The sequence below is a fragment of the Belonocnema kinseyi genome, chromosome 9, assembly GCF_010883055.1.
Source record: "Belonocnema kinseyi isolate 2016_QV_RU_SX_M_011 chromosome 9, B_treatae_v1, whole genome shotgun sequence".
NCBI classification, from domain to species: Eukaryota; Metazoa; Arthropoda; class Insecta; order Hymenoptera; family Cynipidae; genus Belonocnema; species Belonocnema kinseyi.
Window position 1 is genome coordinate 76,110,285 of NC_046665.1, and position 24,741 is coordinate 76,135,025.

General features: G+C 30.7%; 1 protein-coding gene across 3 annotated transcripts in view; it reads right to left on the reverse strand.

Annotated features, from left to right (window-relative positions):
* The window catches only part of LOC117179657 (ATP-dependent helicase brm), a 77,947-nt gene that overhangs the window by 26,595 nt on the left and 26,611 nt on the right, over positions 1–24,741 (reverse strand). For all 3 annotated transcript variants that reach the window (XM_033371669.1, XM_033371668.1, XM_033371667.1), the window contains exons 3-6: positions 13,888–14,019; positions 13,673–13,814; positions 4,762–5,193; positions 19–183 (exon numbers count right to left, since the gene is read on the reverse strand). In XM_033371669.1, the coding sequence (XP_033227560.1) occupies positions 19–183; positions 4,762–5,193; positions 13,673–13,814; positions 13,888–14,019 (871 nt within the window). The remainder of the gene's footprint in view (positions 1–18; positions 184–4,761; positions 5,194–13,672; positions 13,815–13,887; positions 14,020–24,741) is intronic.

Sequence of the window (24,741 nt, forward strand, 5' to 3'; positions counted from 1 at the left end):
GTCATTTATTTAACGCACCAGGAGGAGCACCAGGACCCATTTGTCCCGGTCCACTCTGTCCTCCTGATCCCATTTGTCCTGGACCTCCCATGTGATGTCCTCCTTGCGGTCCATTAGGCCCCATCTGACCTGGACCCATTGGTCCTTGCTGGGATCCTGGGCCTAAATTTCCAAATTGGTGGCCTGCGAAACAGAACAAAAAAAATCATAACCTATCCTCTAAGATAATCAAAACTTTTAAAGTTCCGATTTAGAGATTACTTATAGTCGTATATTTATTTATAATTCTTTATACAGGATTATTTTTTGATATAAAAATGAAAAATTGTACCTAAAATAATAATCAACAATATTTTTTTCACAAGAAAAAACTAAAGATAAAGTCGAACCTCCCAGCTGTCTCGGAAATGCGTAGTGTACACTCTTGCACAAAAACACTGATTTCAGGGCCGTAATTATTATCTCGTATAGCCATTTTTAAGAAAAAAAAAGACAAATTTCTTTTTTAAAACGCTTTGTTTCTCGACATACATATTTCTCAATTCTCTTTAATTATTTTAAACCGATGAAACGTCTTCGAACTGAAACCCAATCTAAGAGCACAATCATTATAATATTTTGCTTTTTTTGCAGCAGTCCAGCTACTAGGAATTTTGAAAATTCTGCAAGATCGCGAGTTTCCAATGCTATAAGTATTTAGAATAGTAGTTTCACGGTTTTCGCAATAAAATTAAAAATAATAAAACCGACAGCCGGATGCAACTATAACACGATTATATTCTTTGTTTATCATGTCATGCTGGGAGATTTCTCGAAGGACAGATAACGAGACCGCAGGCCTCTTCCCAGAAATTGTAATGAATTTAGAGGAATTAAAGGCAAACGAGAAGAATTCGATAAAATTCATAAAAATCAAAGGTGCATTTAAAAAAAATGAATTAAATACAATTTAAAAATATTAAATGGGCTTAGAAAAAATCAAGGAAACTCAAAATTATTAGATGAAATGCCCAAGAATTCAAGGTGAGATTAAAATAATGAATTAAATAAAAACTTACAATATTTTTTAACAACCCATTGCATTGTGTATAATTCAGTAAATTTAGAAGAATACAAGTGGATTAAAAAAAATTAAGATAAATTAATAAGAATTTAGGACGAATTCCAAATGAATTGCAAAACATAAATGAAAATTATGTAAAATGTTTGAAATCCTACGAAATTCAAGCCCCTGGGAATCTTCTCAAATATTTTACTACATTTTAGTTCCTCTAAAATCGTTTCATATATTCAGCAATTCTAGGAAGAAATTCTTCACAACCCCATGCAAATTGTTTCAAAATCCCTTAAAATTATCAAAACCCCAGGAAATCCTTAGAAATATTGTTTAAATCTCTTGAAAATGCCTCATAATATTTTAAAATACTCTAAAACATTTTGAAATCACTGGAATTCTTTCAAACTTTTAAAAGAAATTAAAATTGTATAGGAATCGTTAAAATTTTCCTAAAATATTTCAAATCCTTTTATATATTTTGAAATCTCTTTAAACTTTTTAAAGCTTTTGAAAATGCTTGGCAATCTTTTACAATGCCCTAAAAATTTCAAAACCTTTGAAATCTTTTAAAGCTCTTGAAAATGCCAATGAATTTGAAGAAAAAAAATACCTTCAAATATTTCAAATCCTTTGCTCGTCTTATCAATTGATCTTTAGGTTCAATTAAATAAAAACTTTGAAAAAGTCAGCAAAATCCATTAAATTATGTTGTAAAATAATTCAAATGAATTAAAAAAACTCAAAAAAATTCCAAAGAATTTAAAACAATTCGGGATAAATTAACAAGAATTCAAGCTGAATTATCAAAACTAATTTCAAACCCTATGAAATACCTCAATTCTTTGAATACATTGTTTAAAATCTACTAAAAGATTATTATATCCCGTGATAATATATGCATTCTGGTGGTATTTCCTGAAATTCTGAAAAATTTATTAAAATACCTTGAAAGCTTTTTAAAAAACCCCTTAAAATCATTCAGATCCCGTGAAATTTTTTTAAATATTTAAAAACCTTTTAAATCCTGTAAAATCCTTCCATACCTTCCGAAAATTGTATAAAATTCTTTATCCTAAAATATTCCAATCGCTTTAAAATCTTTTCAAATTATTGAAAGTATTTAAAAATGTGTAGGGATCTTTTAAGATTCCCTAAAAAATTTAAATACAAAACACCTCACTTCCCGTGAATAAATCTAATGATACTTCCTGAAATCCTTGAAAATATATTAAAATACACTGAGAGCTTTAAAATCCCTAAAAATCATTGAAATCAGCGGAAATCTTAGGAAATACTTTGAAACGTTTTAAAACATCTTAAAACCCTAAAGGTTCTTTAAAATTGTTCCATATCTTCCAAAATTCTAGCAAATTCTTTATAGTCAAATATTTGAAACGCTTTTAAATTCCTTCAAGTTAATAAAATTAATAAAACATCCATTGGAAACTTTTAAAATACCCTAAAATATTTCAAATTAAAAACTATTGAAAATGCTTTAGAAGTTTTTCAAGTACCATACAATTTCAAAAAGTCCCTTCAAATTATTGAAATATATTACAAATTTCTCGGGATCTTTAAAAAATACAGTGAAATATTTCAAAAGAATTCAAGACAAAAATTTAGAAATAGGTATAGATCTGAATTCGCCACTAATATTTTCATTTTTAAAAGTAACTAAAGAATCACTTCAGAAAAAAAGATGCGAACAGTGATGCGTGACAGCCCTGATTATTTTTTATTGTTAATTCTTATACATACCCTGTCTCTTGTGTCGTTTTTTTTCGAAAAATGTTATGTCTATTTTTTACGATTAAAATAAAACCTACTCGTCCAATCTAAAAATGAATAATAAGTAATTTGTATACTTTTTTTGGTGAACTTTCGTCTAATCATTTTTTTCGAACCTTGTGTCATTTTTCAAAAAAATTTATTTTTTAATTTTAATGTTACTTTTTACGATTTAAACAAAGCAAAAGCTGTGTGTTCCATTTGAATATCCTTTTGGCTGAAAAACTTTGGTCTATTCATTTTTTCTATGCGTCTCTTCTTGTGTCGTTTTTCCAAAAAATTAGTTTCTTTATTTTTAACGATTAAGGGCATGTTATACTTGAAAATTATCGATTTTACCGATTTACCTAACGACGAACTATCACATGCCCTTAAGGCCCTGTGCTTAGGAGATAACATGACCAGATTCCTACTTTGCTGACGCTTTTCTGACAACAAAACACTTTTTTCATATTTATACAAATTTAGGACAAGGCCCACCATTCTTAGAGCTTCTTGTTTAGTATCCTAAATTTTCAACTCGACGAGGCGGTTCGTGTGAAAATAAGTTGGGAAATAAAAAAAGTGGCCGTAAGGTAAGAATCTGGTCACGTGACCCACTCGTCACATGGCCTTAAACAAAATATGCTCGTCTAATTTAAAAATGATTAATAACAAATTTGCATTCTGTTCATCCGTGTCTTTATTATTTTTATTTTTCAAAGAATTTTGTTTAATAGTAAAAACAATTTGTTCCTTCCAAATTTTTTACAGTGTAAAGTATAGAGGTTGAACTAATAAAAAAAAAAAATTTCTTTGTTTTTTATTGTTTTTGTTTACAAAATGGCGGCCTCAAAAATGTCCTCCTTTCCAGCTTTCGCTCAATTATTTCGGGAACGGTTGACCCGAAATCAAAAAATTAAAAAGATTTATAATCTGTATAGTTTTGGCTGTCGTGTGAACTACAATCAGAATTTTTTTGAAAAAAAATGGCGGAATATTGAATTTTTTGACCTCATTTTTGCAAGTTAAATTGTTCATAACTTTGTTAAATAACAATATTTGTTCATAATTGTAGTTCACACGATAGAGACACGCTTGAAGAATGAGCTGTCCAAATTTCAAGTTAATCGGTTTATTATTTTCTAAATAAATTTGTCGAAGGTGTCAGAAAATGTAGTTTAAAGTTTTCTATCGTGATAGACAGCTCGAGTGCTGTAGCTGCTTCGGCCTCTTTTATCCTTGTTCTCGACCATGTAGACCTTTAAAATTAATTCTACACTATTTCTAGAAGTATTTAATACCAAAATATGAAGAAAAATTTTTTTCACTAATTTTTTGAAAAATTATGACCAGAATCTCCCCGTAAACGAAAAAAACATCCAGCTTTGTATTTAGTGGGGCGAAAGCGCCCCGCTGAAACAGTTAAAGATGCTTTTGCTTTGACTGCAACAGCTGGACACTTTTCGCTCACTAAGTATAAAGCTGGATATTTTTTTCCTTGAACTTACTCACTTAACTATTAATTTACCAAATTTCAGCTTTTGCGATATCAGTTTACCCAGCGTATATTTTTGACATCTTTACGTGAAAAGCTGGGGCATAATCCCCCACTCTAAATTCGGCTGGATACGTTTTTTTTTTAATTCTTTAAAACATAAAAAACATGTTAACAAAGTTTAAGTTTTTTATTTTATTATAATTTTACGAGTGTGGAAGGCTGTCGCAGCTGAACCCCCCGGAATTGTGCCAGCTGGAGGACCATTAACTTACTAGTGATACCAAATAAAGCTTACAAAAAATTTTCAGCTTTTGTGAAATAACTAACTCTAAATGGTCGCTGGCTCCTGGACTATATCTTTTTAGTTTGGACAGCCGAGCATTGAAGGATATAAGGGAGATTCGACTCTATTTTAAATTTTGTTGAAATTACTAACCCGGAGGACCACCTGGCCCCATTTGTCCAGGTCCGCTCTGACTGCCAGATCCCATTTGACCAGGACCTCCTTGTACCATATGTGGACCACTGTGTCCCATTTGCCCTGGACCCATTGGACCTTGCTGTGATCCTGGTCCCATTGGACCTTGTTGTGATCCTGGTCCCATTGGACCTTGTTGTGAACCTGGACCCATTGGACCTTGTTGTGAACCTGGACCCATTGGACCTTGTTGTGAACCAGGACCCATTGGACCTTGCTGTGATCCTGGTCCCATTGGACCTTGTTGTGAACCTGGACCCATTGGACCTTGTTGTGAACCTGGACCCATTGGTCCTTGTTGTGACCCGGGACCCATTGGTCCTTGTTGTGATCCTGGACCCATTGGTCCTTGTTGTGATCCTGGACCCATTCCTCCAGAAAATTGATGACCTACACAAAATTAAATAGACGATATAATTATTAATTTTATTATATCGCCGGTGCTTAGAAGAAATAACCCGTAAATTATATCGCTGTGAAAAACACTCCTTATCATAACGCCATGGAAAAAAAACTCATCTCTATAAAATACGATGAAAAAAAACATATCTCAGTAAACACTGTAAAAACAATACATATTGGTAAATGCTGTGAAAAGACACGTCTTATATAAATACTGTGAAAAAAACCCGCATCATTGAATGGCCATAATTAAAAACATTTTTTAGTAAACACTGCCCAGTACTTTTCTCATTAAGACGCCATTTTGAAAATACTAAAACGAAAAATCGATCTTTGAACCATGGATTCTTAAAGTTTAGACATTTATTCAACCGGTTAGTGGGGTCCCAGAATACAGATTAGAAAAACTTTGAAAAATGGATCACAAAAAAAGGAACGAAAAATCACGTTTTTTTTTGTTTAAACTGCAGTTTGGAATAATAAGTAATTTTTTTGGTCAAGGGTTTTGACATTTCTGGGTCAAAACTGAGTAGATCCGACCTATTGGCATGGCGTTGGTGGTAAATACAGGATCTAACTTTGGAAACCCCTGGTTTAGGACAATTAAAACGGCATTAAAAAGAACTTGATGAAATAAGTACGAATGCAAGGTGATTTAAAAAGACAAAAAGTGGATAATGTAAGAAAAATACGGAAACCTTTTAGCATTCTTTTACGAGAATATTGTTATGAATGATAATAAATTCTTTAAACAATTATTTCTGTCGAATTTAATTGATTATTTCCTCGATCTAACTGAAAAATTGAAGAAGAGTTGAAAATTTTTGAAACAACTAGGAGTTTGTAAGTCTATTATAAAAGTAAATTGCTCAAATTCATAAAAAATTGTTTAAACAATTTATGAAAACATATTATCAGTGGAAAGTAGTATTTTATGTATTATAAATGAGGCGCATAAAAATTCGGAAAAAAGTTCCAAAGCATTTTTGAGCGCATTCATTTTTGTGCTCGCTTGTCGCTTCAAATCCGGTTGAAACTGGATTTTAATAGCGCCCGATGCACCCCCCCCCCCAGACCAGCCTCATTACGGGAGAAGAGTGTATTTATGGGCAGCATCTATTTCATCGCGGTGTACCTGCTCGTCTTACCCTCTCTACTCGACTTCTCCTCACGTCCCTGACTGAGCGAGATTGCTATGCCGGGCTTTGCCAGCGGGGGGCTCCTCCTTTGTCATAATGAGGCATAAAATGCCATGAATAAAAATTCTATAGTTTTGCAATCAGCAAATTAAAAATATTATATTCGGAATCTATGTTTTTTTGCGATTCCAGCGATATGTAACTTGCAATTAAAATATTGAAATTAGACTAAGTTATGGCAGATATTATTTTGTTTTGACCCTGACTAGATAGCATTATGGAATTTTCCGTAGAATAGTTGAAAATGCATCAGTTTATTTGGTAGATAAATCGCCTGTTGGCAATTTAATAGAATTTGCGGATTTTTATCCTACTGCCTTGAAGAATATTATACTTGAAACTAAGTACTTGAATTTTTAAACCAGAAAGACGAATCATTAACAAAACAGTACACAATATAAGTTATTTGTTATGCACATACACATATAGACATACGCAATAATTTTATATTATTAAAAATGATGGTCGATTCTTGGGCAATCGAAAAGAAATAGGGGGTGAAAAAAAAGGATTTTGAAAAATAAGGGCCACACTATTGTATTAAACACAAGGGCAATTTATTAAAGGGAAATTAAACTTTACTTTCCAGGGAATAGAATTAAAATGAATATACTTATTATAGTAGATTATAATATAGAAAATATAAGAGCATTACTTCCACCGGATGAATAATTGCCTAAAGAATACCAGGGGCTGCCAAGAAACTCTTTAGAGTATGCATTTTTAAAATATCTTCGTATATTATTTCATATGCACATGTAATTAAAATGTCAGATCCATCAATTGCAAAAAACTTCAACCATATTCAATTTAATATTTAGAAAGCTAATTTCTATCAATTATGTCCAATTTTCCTCCAGTTTCTACATAGTAAATTTAACTATTCGTCTGATTGTCTAACACTTGTAAATTAATTAGTAAATAATATTTAAATAAAATATATCGTTAGTTTCGATTTCTGAATAGCGTTAATAATACTCACAATAAAATATTATTAATTAATCGCTTTATCATAAAACCTGAATGCCTGAGAGAGTCAGCATCTTGGAACTAGAAGTATTGCCAGTTTCCATTCTTTGTTATTGAGAGAAACATTCTCCGAGGTCTTTTAATCAATCTAGGAGTTAAAGTTGGCTAAATGTTAAATTTGTTCACTTGAAGATACTGGGAAATTAAACAATTAATGGATTTTACAACTTAATAGTCGAACTACTTTGTTAAAAATGACGTATTTGGTTGAAAAATAGTTTTTCAATCTGAAAATTCCACTAATATAATATAATATAAAGTAATATAATATAAAGAACATCCTCTTATTATTATTATATAAATACCTGATCTTTAAAAACATAATAATAATAATAATAATAATAATAATAATAATGAATCAGAATAATTAGGTATAATTTATTATGTTGTATTTAATATAATAATATTGTATAGTTGAAAAAATCATTAAAATCAATGCCAAGTTAAATAATTAATTTTAAACTGCATTGGGAAATTAAACAATTAACTACTTTCCAAATACTATCTGAAATCAATTTTCTGCTTATAAAATCTGTACTGAAATGTAGAACAATACTGGATATTTGGCCGTACAAATTTAATAGACCTTTATTATTATTGAAATAGTCTCCCTTCTTTATGTACCTGAAATAAATGTTCAGATTTCAGTGTACTTTTGAATTAAACTTACTTTGGATAACTGAATGAAATATTAATTTGTTTTTAAATAAATTCACTAACGATTGTGGACATACACTTGATAATTTAATCTAATTAATAGATATTATTAATTACTAATTAAATCTCGTGGGAACGGGTTTCCCGACAAAATGAAGCATTTTTCGTCTATACAATTTAGTTTAAAAAAATGCATTTTTGTGGCTTGATTAAATTCTAGATCCAATTAAACCTTGAAATCAAATTGAAGCAGATTTCATGATAATAATAATTTCTCGGATAGCGAAGATAAATTGTTTTGATACATTTGAAAACGAAATTGTTCCCTTGGACTCTGAAGAGTTTCTTGGCAGCCTCTGGTATTCTTTAGGCAATTACTCATCCGGTGGAAGTAAAGCTCTTATATTTTCTATATTATAATCTACTACAATAAGTATATTCATTTTAATTCTATTCCCTGGAAAGTGAATTTTAATTTTCTTTTAATAAATTGCCCTTGTGTTTAATACAATAGTGTGGCCCTTATTTTTCAAAATCCTTTTTTTCACCCCCTAGTTCTGTTCGATTGCCCAAGGATCGACCATCATTTTTAATATTATAAAATTATTGCGTATGTCTATATGTGTATGTGCATAACAAATAACTTATATTGTGCACTGTTTTGTTAATGATTCGTCTTTCTGGTTTAAAAATGCAAGTACTTAGTTTCAAGTATAATATTCTTCAAGGCAGTAGGATAAAAATCCGCAAATTCTATTAAATTGTCAACAGGCGATTTATCTACCAAATAAACTGATGCATTTTCAACTATTCTACGGAAAATTCCATAATGCTATCTAGTCAGGGTCAAAACAAAATAATATCTGCCATTACTTAGTCTAATTTAAATATTTTAATTGCAAGTTACATATCGTTGGAATCGCAAAAAAACATAGATTCCGAATATAACATTTTTAAGTCGCTGTTTGCAAAACTATAACATTTTTTATGTATGGCATTTTATGCCTCGTTAGGACAAAGGGGCCCCCCCGCTGCCAAAACCCGGCACAGCAATCTCGCTTAGTCTGGGACGTGAGGAGAAGTTGAGTGGAGAGGGGTGCACCCCAAAGGAGCGCGAGGTACCTGGAATCCTTCTCCTTCCAGTGGGACCTTTACCTCTCAAACCTGTCTTGACGCGTTGGGTGCACATGAATTCCGCACATGAATTCCGCTCGGGTCAAAAGTAGGTAGTTTTGGTGAGCACGAACTCCGCTCAAGAGATTTAAAAATGCCCCTCCCATTAGAATATATTTAAAATTACGTTTCGCAAATTTGTTAGATTTTAAATAATTCTGTAACAACACATTAGGTATTTTCACTTCACCATCAGCTAAATTCACTTCGATGAAAGCTGAGGGGAAAAAAATGAACCAAATGCATGGAAAATAAACTTTATTTCTTTAATATCTCTGTAATTAATAATAAGTATAATCATTTTACCATGTCATTAAATAGTTCAATATACAGTAAAATACAAAAAAGTATCGAATTTATGTGAATACAATTTTGTTTACAAAGCAATTTCCAATGGATTTTGATGTTTTTTTTATCAACAGTAAGGTTTCCAGGTATAAAGACAGTGAACAAAAATTGTTTAAACAATTAAGTATCCTTGAACAAAAATTGTTTAAAGAATTAACTACCCTTATCTATTAGTAAGTATAAAAAAGGATTAATTTAAAATGCATTTTTAGTTGGTTTTGCAGAGAAAATAGATTCTGTGCTTGGAAAAATGGTCAAGATGTGTAATTATTTATGAAAAGGTTTTTTTGTTGTTACATACAAAATTGTTAGTTATTCAAAATGAACTGATAGTTGAAAAAAAAATTATCTACATAAAAGTAAATGTGCAAAGCTGAATCTAGGAAAATTCATATATAGACAGTAGGTCAGTATATCAAAGTAGAAGAAGAGGACCACTCAAATCTAAAATTTTAAATGGGCGGAGTTGTTGTGCATCCACCTAAATAGTACCGCAAGCGGAATTCATGAAGAAAGTAAAGAGGGCCCGAAAGCTTGCAGGTAAAATCCTAACCGTGAGCGGAATTTGTGTGCACCGAACGCCTTTAGTCGCCGGGATTGCAAACTATTTGGAAGTCATTTTTTGGGAATCTATGGGCTTTTACGAGTCCAGGGGTATGTCATTTCTCATTAACAGACAATAATTAAATATCAACATTCCCTCATTCAATCGTGAAAATATGTAGATTTGGAGAATTTCTATTTTTAGTCAGAAATTTGGATTTAACATCATAAATAACGTAGACATAAATAAATACCTTCAGATCTAAAGAAATCTTTGAAAAGATCAAGTTTTCTAGAATTTTCTATTGTTTAATACTGTCTGCATATCGACAATAATCTTATTGAAATTTCTATCTGAAAATAGAAATATTCGGAATCTACATATTTTCACGATTGAATGAGGGAATGTTGATAATTGTTGTCTGTTAATGAGAAATGACATACCCCTGGACTCGTAAAAGCCCATAGATTCCCAAAAAATGACTTCCAAATAGTTTGCATCAGTTATTTTTAAATTTTAAGTGAATAAGTTGGAACGGTAATCGGAGGTAATTTAGGGTCATTAGCGACAATAGACCCAGCGCTCCGGCAATCCCGGCGACTAAGCGCATCAAGTGAGGGGGTGGTGTGAGGGGTAAGGGTCCCACTGGAAGGAGAAGGATCCCAGGTAGCTCGCGCTCCTTTGGTCATCGCCCGTGGAAAGGGTAAGACGAGCAGGTCATCGTATTTTTGGAGCGATTTTAAGAGGAACATTACTCTACAGATTTTTTCGTAGAACTCTTAGTTTTATAAGAAAAAAATGTCAAACTTTCGAAAAAATCGATTTTCGCCATTTTCGAGTTTCAATTACTCCCGATAGAATTGATATTTTCCAATTCCGTTTGCAGATATCGAAAGCTCAAATTAAGATCTACAATCTACAATAACTCGCTACTCCAAAAAATAATGTCGCGCATGTTTTTTTTTTGGCTCCGAAAAGCAGCGTTTGGCGGCTCGCGAGCCAGCTTTTTAGAATTGAATTAAGCACCTATGAATAGGCCACTTGGACGGACACCCCCCTTCGAAATCCGTGTTCAGCAGGTCAAAATACATCAAAAACACTTGTCACTACCCATCTAAATTAAAAAGGTAGCGGTGACCCCCTTGGCGCCTAGACTACAATGAAAGATCTATAATAGAAAAACTATATAAACTATATAAACTCTCTCGGGACTTCAAGGAATTTACAATAATTCAACATAAATTCTAAAGATTTTACAATATTTCAAAAAAGTTTTTAAAAATTCAGAAGATTTCAATTGAATTCAACGACTTGCTTCATTTGGAAATAGTTAAAAAGAATTCCATTCTTTCAGAAGAAATCAAAACATTTGATTGAACTCTTAATTATCACGGACGGTCACTGATTATTTGCAATAATGTTAAAATTATCTAGGCTCACGGAAATTGTGTGTGCTATGCTCGCCAAATTTCGAAGAATCAAGTATACTTTCCCATTTTTTCCATGCACTGAATTTCGGTGAGCCAGTATTTTATCTGGAAAACGTTTAAACAAAAGAATGTATTTTTTTATAAAGTTGTTTGACGGGTTGATAAAACTTGAAACCAGCCGATTCAAACAGACAATCAGATTCGTAATCGCACTGCTGCTCAAAATAAGTTAAAATGTTATCTAAAGTTACCTAAGAAAATTTCTTGACATTCAACAGGATGAAAGTACACAATTTAAAAGAGGCGAATATTTCTAAGTTACAAGAGCAAATATATGAAATTTTAAACAATAATTCTTCCTAGAAGACATTGTAATATACAGATTTTGTACCAATGCAGCGGACAAAAATATTCTTTACCGACAATTGTATTTATTGTACATTAAATCTATTGAAAAATAATAACTTTGTAAAAATGAATACATTTTCACCTACTCTTTCGCTCCAATATCGATTCTACTTTACCATTTTTTCTGAAATTTACTGAAATTGAATATGACATTAAAAAGACCTTTCTTAAGATCTGTGCAAAAATCTGGATTTAAATTAATTAGCCTTCCCCCTCGAAATACATAAAAAAATCATAAATGCTGATGAATAGATTTCTATCACTTTTTTACATCGATTTTCTCCTTTGTAGTTTTTAACTGAAAATTCAGGAAATTGCAATCAAGAGGGGAAACAAATTAATTTAAATCCCGATTTTTGTAAAGATCTTAAGAAAGGTCTACTCAATGTCACATTCAATTTCAGCAAAATTTCAGTTAAAAAATTGTAAAGGACAAAATGGATGTAACAGTAAAAAAGTGATCGAAATATACTTTTCTGAATGATTTTGGGGCTACTTTTATTAATAATAATTCATATAAATCCTGAATTTTTCACAGGTTTTGAAAAAGCTATTGAGTGCTATATAAAATTTCCATAAATTTCAGTAAAAATGATAAACGAGAGAATCAATGTAATGGTTAAAAAGTACAGCAGTAAAATCTATTTCATCTATTAATTTTTTTTGTTGGGAAAAATGGAACATAATTGAAACTTTGCAGATATCTTGTACGAATGTGAAACAAGCCTCTTATGAAGTCTCTACCGACACCAAAGTGTACCAAATTTAGGGCTGAAGATAAATGAAAAAAATGTATCAACTAAGGTGATAATGAATTCATCGAAAGTTTCTTTATATGAGGTGGTAGGTATCCTGGAGAAATGCTTATAGACATAATTTAGGTTCACTGACGTCAAAAATTATTATTTAATGAGGTTAAAATAATTCGTTCAAAAGTCATACTTTTACCTCCCTTTTTAAATAAAAAATTAACCATAAAAAAAAGCCAAGAGAACCTTATTTGTCTAGAATAAGATGCCGAACCTTTTTCTGTTACACAATTTTTACCGCCATTTTGCATTATTATAAGTAATCCACTAGGCTAAAAATTATGCATAATTCAAACATGAAGAAAAATTGCGGGTTTTCTATGTTACAGGCCAGAAAAAATTGATTAACTTCGCAGTAGCTCAATTATTATTTTTCAAACAAATTTACAAGTGTTTTTGAAGATTCAGTTTCCGAGATGGAACGTTCAAAATTCCAATTTTTGGACCACCTTAATATATATTTTAATAAGAAGTATCTAAAATATTTCAGTAGCTAACTAATTATTTACTTCAACTATTTCAAAAGAAAATAATAAATGAGGTATTAAATTCAATATTTAATTGAAGCAGATAATAGTCTTATTTTTCCATAAAAAAAATTCCTAAGCTTCAGATAATTATTCGAGTCGCAATTCAGTTAATAATTCTACGTAGTTATTAAACGTGACTCGCTGTCTAATTGATAACTTTAAAATTTCCAAAGATATGATACATGTTATTATTTATCATTGTAGATTGATCATCTCTATAAACTAAACATTGTTAATACATAAAAATGTAAAGTTCAATTAAATGTCGAGAAACAAAATTTACCAAAGATAATCACACTTAAGTCGTTAGATACATAATAATAATTTTCTGGTAACAAACCTGGTGGGCCACCAGGGCCCATTTGTCCGGGTCCACTTTGTCCAGGACCTCCTTGTACCATATGATGACCACCCTGGGGACCATTAGGGCCCATTTGCCCTGGACCCATTGGTCCTTGTTGAGATCCTGGTCCTTGCTGACCCTGAATTAAGAAACAAAATTATTTACATTCCACGAAATTTTCAACACATATATTTTGTGCAAAGAATCATTACCATCTGAGCATTCTGAGGCCCCCCAGGTCCCATTTGTGAATTCATTTGACAGCCAGGACCCATTTGTCCCGGTCCCATTAGTCCACCAGGGCCCTGTTGTGGTCCAGGTCCAGGACCAGGTCCTCCTTGACCCTGAAATACAAAAAGAATAACAACTGTCACGTTTCTCGTTTATTTACCAAACAAATCTTTATCTTTATCTATTTTATTTAGTCACGAAACGAAAAAACGTATAAAAAAAGGAGATATGAATAAAAACTGAAACGCATGAGACGTACGTCTCGCCTATGCAATAGACATAAAGATTAAATAATCCGAGAGTTAGCACTTATCTTGGCAACAGACGCAAGTCCAATGTAAATAGGGGCTGATTAGCTTGCATTTAAAAAATCGTTTAAATATCTTAATCGTAGCGAAGCAATCACTTTTTATTATAAAATAGAGGAATTTTTCCACAGAATAAAGGACGACGTCTGCAAAAATAGAGAACTTTTGAACAAATAATTTTGTTACTCAAGATAAGGTGTGCCAAAAACTATGATGCTTTCGAATTTGATATCTTACTAGTAAATTCGCCTCTAAAAGAAAACAGTTCTTTTGCAAACTTTTTTTAACGAATTTTCGGATAGCTCAGTTTATTCTAATTTACATTTACACATTTTCTGATTGCAAGAGTAATTAAGAACCCGAACCTATTGCAAATATTTATCATCGCCATTGTCCCTATTTGGACCTTTTATTTATTCAAAGTCTGGAAATTCTGAAAACAAAGTAATAGGTACTCTTCATTGTTTAATATAGTTATTGAAAATCTCTGATTTTGAAAATAGTATAGATTATCACATAAAACACATATTACATGCGTGATTGTATTTAAGAAACTGTAAATATTCTTTTTAATAATTGAAAAGTTAACTGCCAATAAAATATGTAATTTACCTTGTTTATGTCCATACATTTATTTGGTTTATTTTAAAGAATACATTGTCTTGAATATTCGGGTTTATGAATAAATAAATAAATTTATAATCAATTATTTAAACCCAAACATATTAATTTCGAAGTTTAATTCAACGAAATGTTTAGCCGTACAGCTTTTCCGGCGAATATCATATTTTCATTCATGCAGAAGACAAGACTCACAGATGAGTAAAATAAGGTATTATTTGTTTCAAGATTGTCACAGAAGTGCTTGAATTTTGAAGATGTAAACAGGAAATCTTTTTTTTGCTCCAGAAAAATCTGACTGCTAATAAGATACGAATCTTGAAATTACACTTTTTTAGCATATTCCAATAAGTATAATTCTTAAAGTTAACAAAAGATTTAATAATGTTTCCCCACCCGCCAAGCGTATGCTACGTTTTTTTTCAGACATGTATTATTAAATACAATTTAATTACTTACTATCCGAGGTACCTGAATTACTTTAATTACAAATCTTAAAAACAGCAGAATTTTCTACAGCAAATCTTCAACACTGAACTACATATTCTAAACAAGTGTTAAAAATTACATCATTTTAACTATGAACAGACCAAATTAACGAATCTTCAACACTAAGGAATTTTAAATTGTATATTGCTAAAATTGAAAATTTTGCATTTAAATTCTTCAAAATAGAACTATTAAGAAAAATCAATATTACATATGTTTAAAATATAAATCTTGAAAATTGAATTGTAATAATTGAAGTGTAATTGTAGAAATTTGAATTGTAAATCTTTAAAATTAAAGGTTTTTAATTTTGAAATTTTACAATTCAAAAATACATAATTCTGATAGCATACATTTAAAATTTTTGCAGTTTGGGAGATTTAGAATGAAATATTCATATTTTTTTAGTTTCGACCTTCAGAATTATCAAATTTTAAGAATGATTTATACATCTCTAAAATTAAAAGAGTTTGCAATTATAAATCCTCAAGATTTAACTATTGAAAAGAAAAGTTCAAATTAGATATTTATCAATTATACACATTAAGAATTGAAAAACCTTTAATTGCAAATCTTGAAGATGGCTCATTTAAAAAAGATGTACAAAAATTCATGATTTTTTATAAATTTTACGACAAGTTAAACGATAACTAAAATAAGTTAAACATTTTAAGAAACGACTGGCATCATGATATGTTTTATTTTTAACAACAACTTTGAGAAATGAAATTTTTTGGTAGAGGTTTTAAATATTTGTACTTTCTGTTTCATCCGTTCGCCAATCTGGAAAAGTACATGACCAAGAAGAAGGGTATATTCTCAGTTATATTTAGTAAATAGTACGAAACCAAAAGCCATTATAGGGTTAATGTGTTGAAAAAAAAACGTAACAGTATCAATTCACCCACCCACCCCCCCCCCATGTTAAAGACCGTAACATTTTCCTGGAAAACCCTCCCCAAAAAAACTATTACGTAATTTATGGATGGTTCTTGGTACATAAATACGCAAATTTTAGTTTTGGTATATAAATACCCGCCTGACTGAAACTAGTTTACCACATTCCAAAGAATTACGGAAATCGTAAAGAACTTTTATGAAAAAGTTTCCTGTTATAATCTTGTAGAGAAATAGTCATGGTCATAAATTGATGCCAAAGTCCCATTCATATTAGTAGCTTCTTAAAATTCTTATTTTTTGAAACTAAAATATTTAGAGCGATGGTTAAACAACTTGGAATAATAAATAATTGAAGCAAAAATGCAATTATAAACTTGATATAAAAAATAGTTCAAAATAATTTTTCTAAATATTAATAAATAATTTCACAGATAAAGACCAAATAGAATTTTAAGGAAAATATTCGCAGAAGATTTGCCTAGTTATTAAAAAACTTATCGAGGAGAGATAAAAACACTGTTAATTCCTATCAATAAAATACAGCTCATTTCCTTTGGGAAGCTTTCTGCCGCATCTTGCTACAAGGCTCGATTATGCAAGAATGTATTACACAACGAAGGGCACACAAATATTGACGTCAAATATGCACAAAGAGAATAACGCGTGTTATTCTTTCAAAAGGATAATCTCTCGATTCAAGACATTCGAAAAGGATCTTTCAATCCATTCAAAGTAGAGAAATATTATTAATGTCATTTATCAGTATCATGTGGCTAATTACATGGTTTATATTCGGTGGGGTTTATCATTTGAAACAAATAAATATTGTGTTGAGATTTTAAGAAATGGTTTAAAATATATAAGGGCACGTCTGCCTGGTCCATCCGAGTTTTGATTTAATTTAAATAGTATTAATTTTGAATTTAGAATGTAACTGAGAACAGAAATTTAGAGCCCTTGCTAAAATAGAATGAAGCAAATTAAATTCTTAAATAAAATAAAAACTGCAATGGTCCAGATAGACGTGCCCTTGCATTATTTAAACCATTTCCCAAATTTTATTTTCTACGATAAACTGAGAAAATTATTAGCTCTTCTTAAAATTAAATAAAGCAAGAAAAGACTTGATTCTCATGCTAGAAAAAAATTATTATTAAAATTAATGCCTTACGCCACGACTTCACTGCGTGATCGCATTTTGAAAAAGTTTCTAATATACTAAGGAAACACAATCTCTGTCGGTGAGATATCTCCAGCCTATCATCACAAGGACATCATACAAACATCTGTTTAAATAAGTTCTGAGCAAAAAATATATCAGCTTCATCAAAATTTTTTAAAATAAGAAATCACTAAGTTGAACATTAATTACTTACTATTAATATGAAGACCAATAGAAATAAGAAATTTTTGAAAAGACATAAATTTGTTTTACGTAAACGTTAAATGGATTTTTATATTAATATATTAATATATGGTACGAGTTAAAAAAATACAACAATTTTAACATTTTAATAATAACTTTCTTGACCAAAAATTGCATAAAAAGCATTTCAGTTGCTTTTTGCTTAAATTTATTCTTGGATATTCTTATGTTATACTATTTACAGATTATTTGTATTATTAAATAACTAAAAATGTTACCAGATTAATTTTGTGTTCTGTGATTTTGAGTATTTTTATATTATAGAATTTTCTATTCTCTATATAGTCTATATTGCAATGAAGGTTTTAATCACTATCACTTTAATTGAAGTCTTTTTCTTAAAGTTTCTAATTATATTATTTAAAAAAATAATTTAGTAAGCAAATGCTAACCATCATACCTGTAATTACTGCACTCATAAAAATAAAAGTGCATTGAGAAATGTTTTAAAAAAGCATATCAAATTTAAATAATTATCATTGAAATTTAACACTAATATCAACAATTAAAAGTATTAAAACTCATTTTACAATTATTATTATTTTTAAAACTTTTTGGGTTAGGTTTTAAAATATATGATAGGACATATCAAAAAGAAATGAAGTTCTTAATTGATAGTTCTAATAGGGATGAAAACATTTTCGGGGGGTCAAAAACAATACCCTACAGTTTCATTTAAAAAATCACTTTTTCTAACGCACGCACGAAATGTTCGATTTTCGACGCATGTTTTGCGTGCGGGAAGTGACAAATTTCGAAACCGCGGTAAAAAGCAGTTAGAAAGACTTTTTCTAGCTGTTACGCTTGCGCTCTTTAAGTAAGATTACTTTTTTCTTGTTGTTGCGCTTGCGCATTTCGAGTAACAATCACTTTCCAGGACTGTCGGAATCATAACCTCACTTCATTATGATTTGACGCTTGAGAAACTGATTGTGAGTAGTGAATAGTTATTGGACATACTCAAAGTGATAAGTTACCATAAATTACTGATAAATTACCATAAATTGCCGATAAATTACCGACAATTTTAGAAACTTCTAGAAATCTGAAACTATTGGTAATTTGATCATTTTTCATAAATTTCTGAAAATTTTGGAAATTTAGCCAATTTTTCATTAATTTTAGGAAATTTATCAAATTTTCAGAAATTTTTGAAGTTTTTGAATTTCTTCCAAAAAGCTTCGGATACACTAAATTTCTATATATTTTCGGTAATTTACAAATTTACAAAAAATTTACGGAATTTTTAGGTAATGTTTGTAATTTTACCATAAATTTCCAAACATTACCATAAATTTTCAACAAATTCGTTTTTATTGTTTCTCAAATCGAAAATTTCCCGCATTTGCTAGAAAAAATATCGTGTGCTACAGGAGGTAAAAGTAAGCAGTTGAAACTCTTGTGAAGTTTACAGTACTAGATATCGGCTCATCTTCGGGTCGTTTCCGACTCGTCTTCGTCTCGTTTACATGGAACTGCCACTTTCCGCACTTGTAGCACAATATACTATTTTCATTTATGTCGAATTTTTTTCAACCAAACAGGTAGTTTTTCTACCATAAAGATGAGCATAGAAATTCAGAACGACAAATATTCGAATAAAAGGATTTAAAAATATATAATTAAATTTTCAACAAAATAGTTGAATTTGCATTCAAATACTTGGATTTTCTATCCACAAAGATGAGTTTTAAACCAAATGGTCGAATTTTTATTAAATAAAGATTAAACTTGAACCGAAAACCATTGTATTATGAACCAAATAGATACATGCCCAAGAAAAAAAGACGAATTTTCTAGAAGACCGTTAAATTTTCAACAAAATGATGAAATTTCAAAGAAACATGCAATAGCTGATATTTCCAGCACGAAAAAAAAATTTGCAACTAAAATGATGAATCTTCAAAACAATATAAACACGATTTTTAACGAAGTGGTTCAACCATAGAAAAAATATGATTTTTCAACAAATAATGTAACAGTGGACATTTCAACTCAAAAAGACGTTAGTTTTAAATCAAAAGCAGTTGAATTCAACCTAATACGAAATTAAAAAAAAAAATAATTGAACTTTTCACCAAGAAAGATCTCAAATGAATTTTCAACGACAAGCAAATTACTAAGAAGAATATTATATCAGGGTGGCCTCAAAACTTCATTTTAAAAATTCGATAAATTTTTCGTGACCAATATGTCATTTTACCAAAGCATTAATACTCAAAGACCAGAATCTCAATCATGTAATGTTTTTAATAAATAATCTTTCATAAACGGAATAAAAATTCTAAAATATTACATTTATTATCCTCGGCAGTTATTTAAAGTGCCCCTTATAGAAATTCCCTGACTTTTGCAAGATTTCTTTCGAAATCCCTGATTTTCCCTCATCAAGGTTTTCCCTGGCCTACGGACATCCTGTTAATGTATTTTTTCCGACTTCTTATTTTTAAACTATATAAAATAACGTGTTGAAATTTTTAATTTCTATGATCTAGTTAACACTCAAAAGCCGAATACTTAACCTTGCGCGATCTTATAAAAAATCAGTTTGAGAAGAGATGAATAAGTGATCTCAAGTAAGGGTTTCGCAGGTGTACGTTTAAATTTTTAAGAATGGTACATTTTCTTATTATTAAACCACTGAATTTTTCGTAGCTTGAATATTTTTCTTCGGAAAAATAAGAAACAGGGCAAAATGTTCTTGTTTCGCTACTTTTTTGTATGTTTTAGCTCGAGCCATCGTCGAAAAAATCGGAATAAAAGAAAATCTGCCATCATAGGTGTCTTCTCACCCCTCAATTTCTCTATTTCTTCGCCTTTTACCTGGACAGAATTTTGCTTCAAATTTGTAATTTAAACATGAAGCTCAAGAAATAGTAAATATAAATATAGTAAAAATAAAAGCTCTGAATAGGCAAACTATAAAAATATATTTTTTTAAACTTTTCCTTTAAAAATGCAAACGTCTACTACATGACAGATAGTGGTGGATTGATATACTTCCTTGAATTTCCTTAAATTTTAATCTAATATTTTATTATTAGTCTAAATGTAAGAAAATGGAAAGAATGGGACGTGATACGTAGTCGATAATTCATTTGCCCCAAGTTAACGAACCATTTAGGTATGTAAATTGGTAAATAAGAAAAAGAGCTAAAGCTTTAAGATTTCATCTTTGATATTAAAAAGTGTCTGCCTGGGGCTGTTTCCCAGCACGCTTTTAGCACGTGACTTTCAATGTCCCCAAGCGTGAAAGAGACATGATGCCGGAAATTTTCTACGTACAAAGCAAACCAGGTTCCGATGTTTGATGACACACTGCGACCACGTGTTTCCACACTTGCACATTTACATTCCATATCCGTGACTTTTATTACTTGCACCTCAAACCGGAAGTAAATATATACTCAAACACAGAAAATGGCATTATCTATTATTCAATCACTACTTTATTTATTACTTCTTTTACAAAAAGTAAGAGCTGCTATTCAAATTTAAAATAAATTTTATTATAAGCCATGACTTAAATTGAGAACCATCAATCAGATCTCGTATTTAATTCTAGGTTGAACACCACTTTGAAAGTTTTCCACTAAGTTCTACCGTACCCTTGGTTTTTAGAATGTAAAGGTACGGTTACCCTTCTGAATAGAGGCTGAAAAGTGAAAACCCTGAAAATCCCCACTTGAGTCAAAGAGACAGGCTGCTCCCTTTTACTTTTCTGGGGTTTTTTCCTCGAACCGAGGATCTAACACTAGAACTAGAAACTGGATAACCAACAATAAAATCCGAATTTTTCAGGAAAGTGAAAGAGCATTCTGTAAAATTTAAATAATCCTTTAAAGATGAAACAAATGCTTAATTCCTCATTGAATAGTTGTTCAATTGAAGTCAACAAAGTTTAAATAAAGTTGAAATAAAAGTTTCAAAAATCCCAGTTTGAGAAAATGGATGTGTAATTTAACAATCTCAAAGTGGCACTAACATAAATTTCGGGTAGGATCGGCTGTTAATTGTGATATAAAAAGCGATTTTTAGTTTAAATAATTAAAAATCAAATTTTCATTTTTTTGCTAAAATTACTTTTTACCGAGATACGCGGATGCTGAATGAGAATGAAAAAGGTTCGATCCCAGAAAATGTAATAACATTTTATTTTCTGTATAGAATATTAGTTTTTAATTGGTATCTTGAAATTAAAATGTTTGATCTTTTTGAATAAACATTCGGACTCGCGCAAAATAGCGTAGTGCAAACATGACGGTCCAGTACTCCTTTATACTGTAAAAAACAAAATAAGGAAAGTGACATTTAGGCGAAAAAGAACATATCGTGTCCAAAATGCTTTCGAGAAAGAACAATTCATAATTACGTGATATTTGCAGGATCAATATTTTTGGGGTCGCTGAATCCAAACGTGAAGATGGATTTTAAAAATTCAACATGGTGGATCCAATATGGCGAACATGAAATAGTAAACATGTTTAAATCTGTATGAAATTGGTAGTAGTTTTGGTTTTTGGAGTCACTGATTTCACATCTGATGTTGGATTCTCAACATTTAAAGTGGCGGATATTAAATATTACAAATGCTTGGATCTGGATAAAATTGGTGGAACTTAGGATTTTGGGGTCGCTGATTTCAAATCTGATACTGGATTTTCAAAATTCAAAATGCCGAATCCAATATAACGAACATGAAATATTAAACATGTTTTGCTCTGGATACAAATTTATGGTAGTTAGGATTTGAGGTCGCTGATATCAAATCCGATGTTGGATTTTCCAAATTCAAAATGGCGAATCCGATATGGCGAAAATGAAATTTTAAAAATGCTTGGCTCAGGATAAAATTAGCAGTAAACAGGTTTCTGGGGTCGCTGATTTCAGATCTGATGTTAGATTTTTTCAATTAAAAATTGCGACTTGTGGGACTCTCCCACTCGATGCACAATATACTATTCTTTTTAAATGTCCACATGTGAAATAGTACAAAAGTAACACGACTCGACTTTAAATCCAATTTTATTGTTGGTTAATAGAAAGGGGGATCATGTTTTATTATTTAGAATCGAAAATTACAGCTAAACTTATTTTTAATTTGTGAAAAATGAAAGTATATGATTTTTCTCGCGAGTAATTAACATCAATGTATATGAAATTTAATATACGCGCTCTTAATGGCGATTTCATATGCTTAGTATATTAATTTTCACACACATGGGTATATTAAAGTTAATATTATTTTTAACAGCGCATATTAAATCAAAGGGGAATTTCATCGTGTTTGAGGCATAGGTTAATATTAACCTATCTTTCTCAAATTTAGAGATCATTTTTTGGGCAATCGAACAAAACTACAAGGTCAGAGAAAAAAAATGGATTTTGTAAAATAAGGACTGCGCCAGTCAGCAGGCTTCGCTCCTGTGATGAGACTCCGGGGCCCATTTAAAGTGAAAAATCGAACGGATCTCTTTTTTCTATTTCCACACATTAGAAAAAGAGGTCCGTTCGATTATTGACTCTCGTTTTCAACCCGGACGCCCACTGATAAAACCGTTTGGAACTTTTAGCCCCCCTGATGTTTCTCTCATTAACTATTGGTCAAATCAAAATATATCTTAGATCACATTTGACAATCTTGAAATGCTCTAGCCGAACATGAAAAATAACGAAAAAAATGGTCATAACTTTAAGAAATATGGCGTATTTCTTTCAGAACCACCAACCGGGGCAAATCGGTACAACTACCTATTAACTTAATACATTTATCAACATTTTTGTTTACAAAGATGCACCTTTTATACTGAAAAAATCCTGGTAACTTGTCAACTAAGTTTATTTACTTCGAGAATATAGTTCGTCCAACAGCTTTCTTATTTGTGATTAACTAAATTCTCAGTTAGGTTAACTACTCAAACGATTTAAGTTAAATAAGAAAAATACCCTCAGGTCTGGATTTAAAATGAATAGTTGGAATAATTTTATTCATTTCAAACTACTTTTCTCAATATCATATTAAATAAGAAGTCAGTTATTTTAATTAAATTCTTTGTTAATCAACTGAGAAAGGTAGTAAAAATGAAAACAGTTATATTCCCAATATTTATCTTAGTTCCCTAAGACCCCAATGTATTTTTCTTAGTTAACTTAATTGGTTTAAGTTAAATACTAAAAATATTATAACTCTAATAATTTTTTATTTATCGAAAAAAGTCATATAAAGATAAATTGTTTGGCTTACTGAGTACTACGAATATCCTTACATACAAACTTTTATCTTAAAAAAGAAAGGGTCTCAAAAAGTTTGAAAATGCTCTTTTTTTATCATTGTCATCCAAAAAGGCTGGCTAACGAACTCGCCCTTTCTTTTTACACCCTTATAAACTATGTTTTCTGACTCAGGGAACCTCAAACTGTCGACATTTGATAAAATCCACAAGTCATTTTTCACATACTACCAGTACCTTCTCGTTGATAAGAACGTAAAAAGAAAAAATAAGAATTGAAGACAACTTTTTTTATTACATATTAATATTAACACTATAAATTTTGAGTAAAATATCTTTGTATCGAAAAAATCAAACCAATAATAAGAATAAGAAAAGAACCAGGCATCGGCTAATAAGTATAAACATAACCTATATTTTATTTTTGCAATGTTCAGCTATTATTGACTATATGACTAACGTTATTTTTCAATGTAAACAGATTCTTGAATTTACAGCAAACTCTCGCTTTCAGTCAAATGTCGGGGGTTGCCTTCAAATGGCCTTGGACTGATTTCAGGGGGATAGAAACGTGAACAGTGAGGACTGCCTGACTCCTTGCCATTTGACACGCACACACACACACATATCTACACACACACACACATATATATATATATATATATATCTACACACACACACCCGCGCGCGATAAAATAGAGGCATTACGCGATCGATTGAGCCCAAGATTAATCTAAAAATACAATTAAGCCTTAGAAGATTTTGCAAAAATTATTGTAGCGATTCTCCCCAGTTGACAAAATGTAAAATATTAAATAATAAAAAACGGACCAAGAACTTTCTATGTGCACCTCAAATATT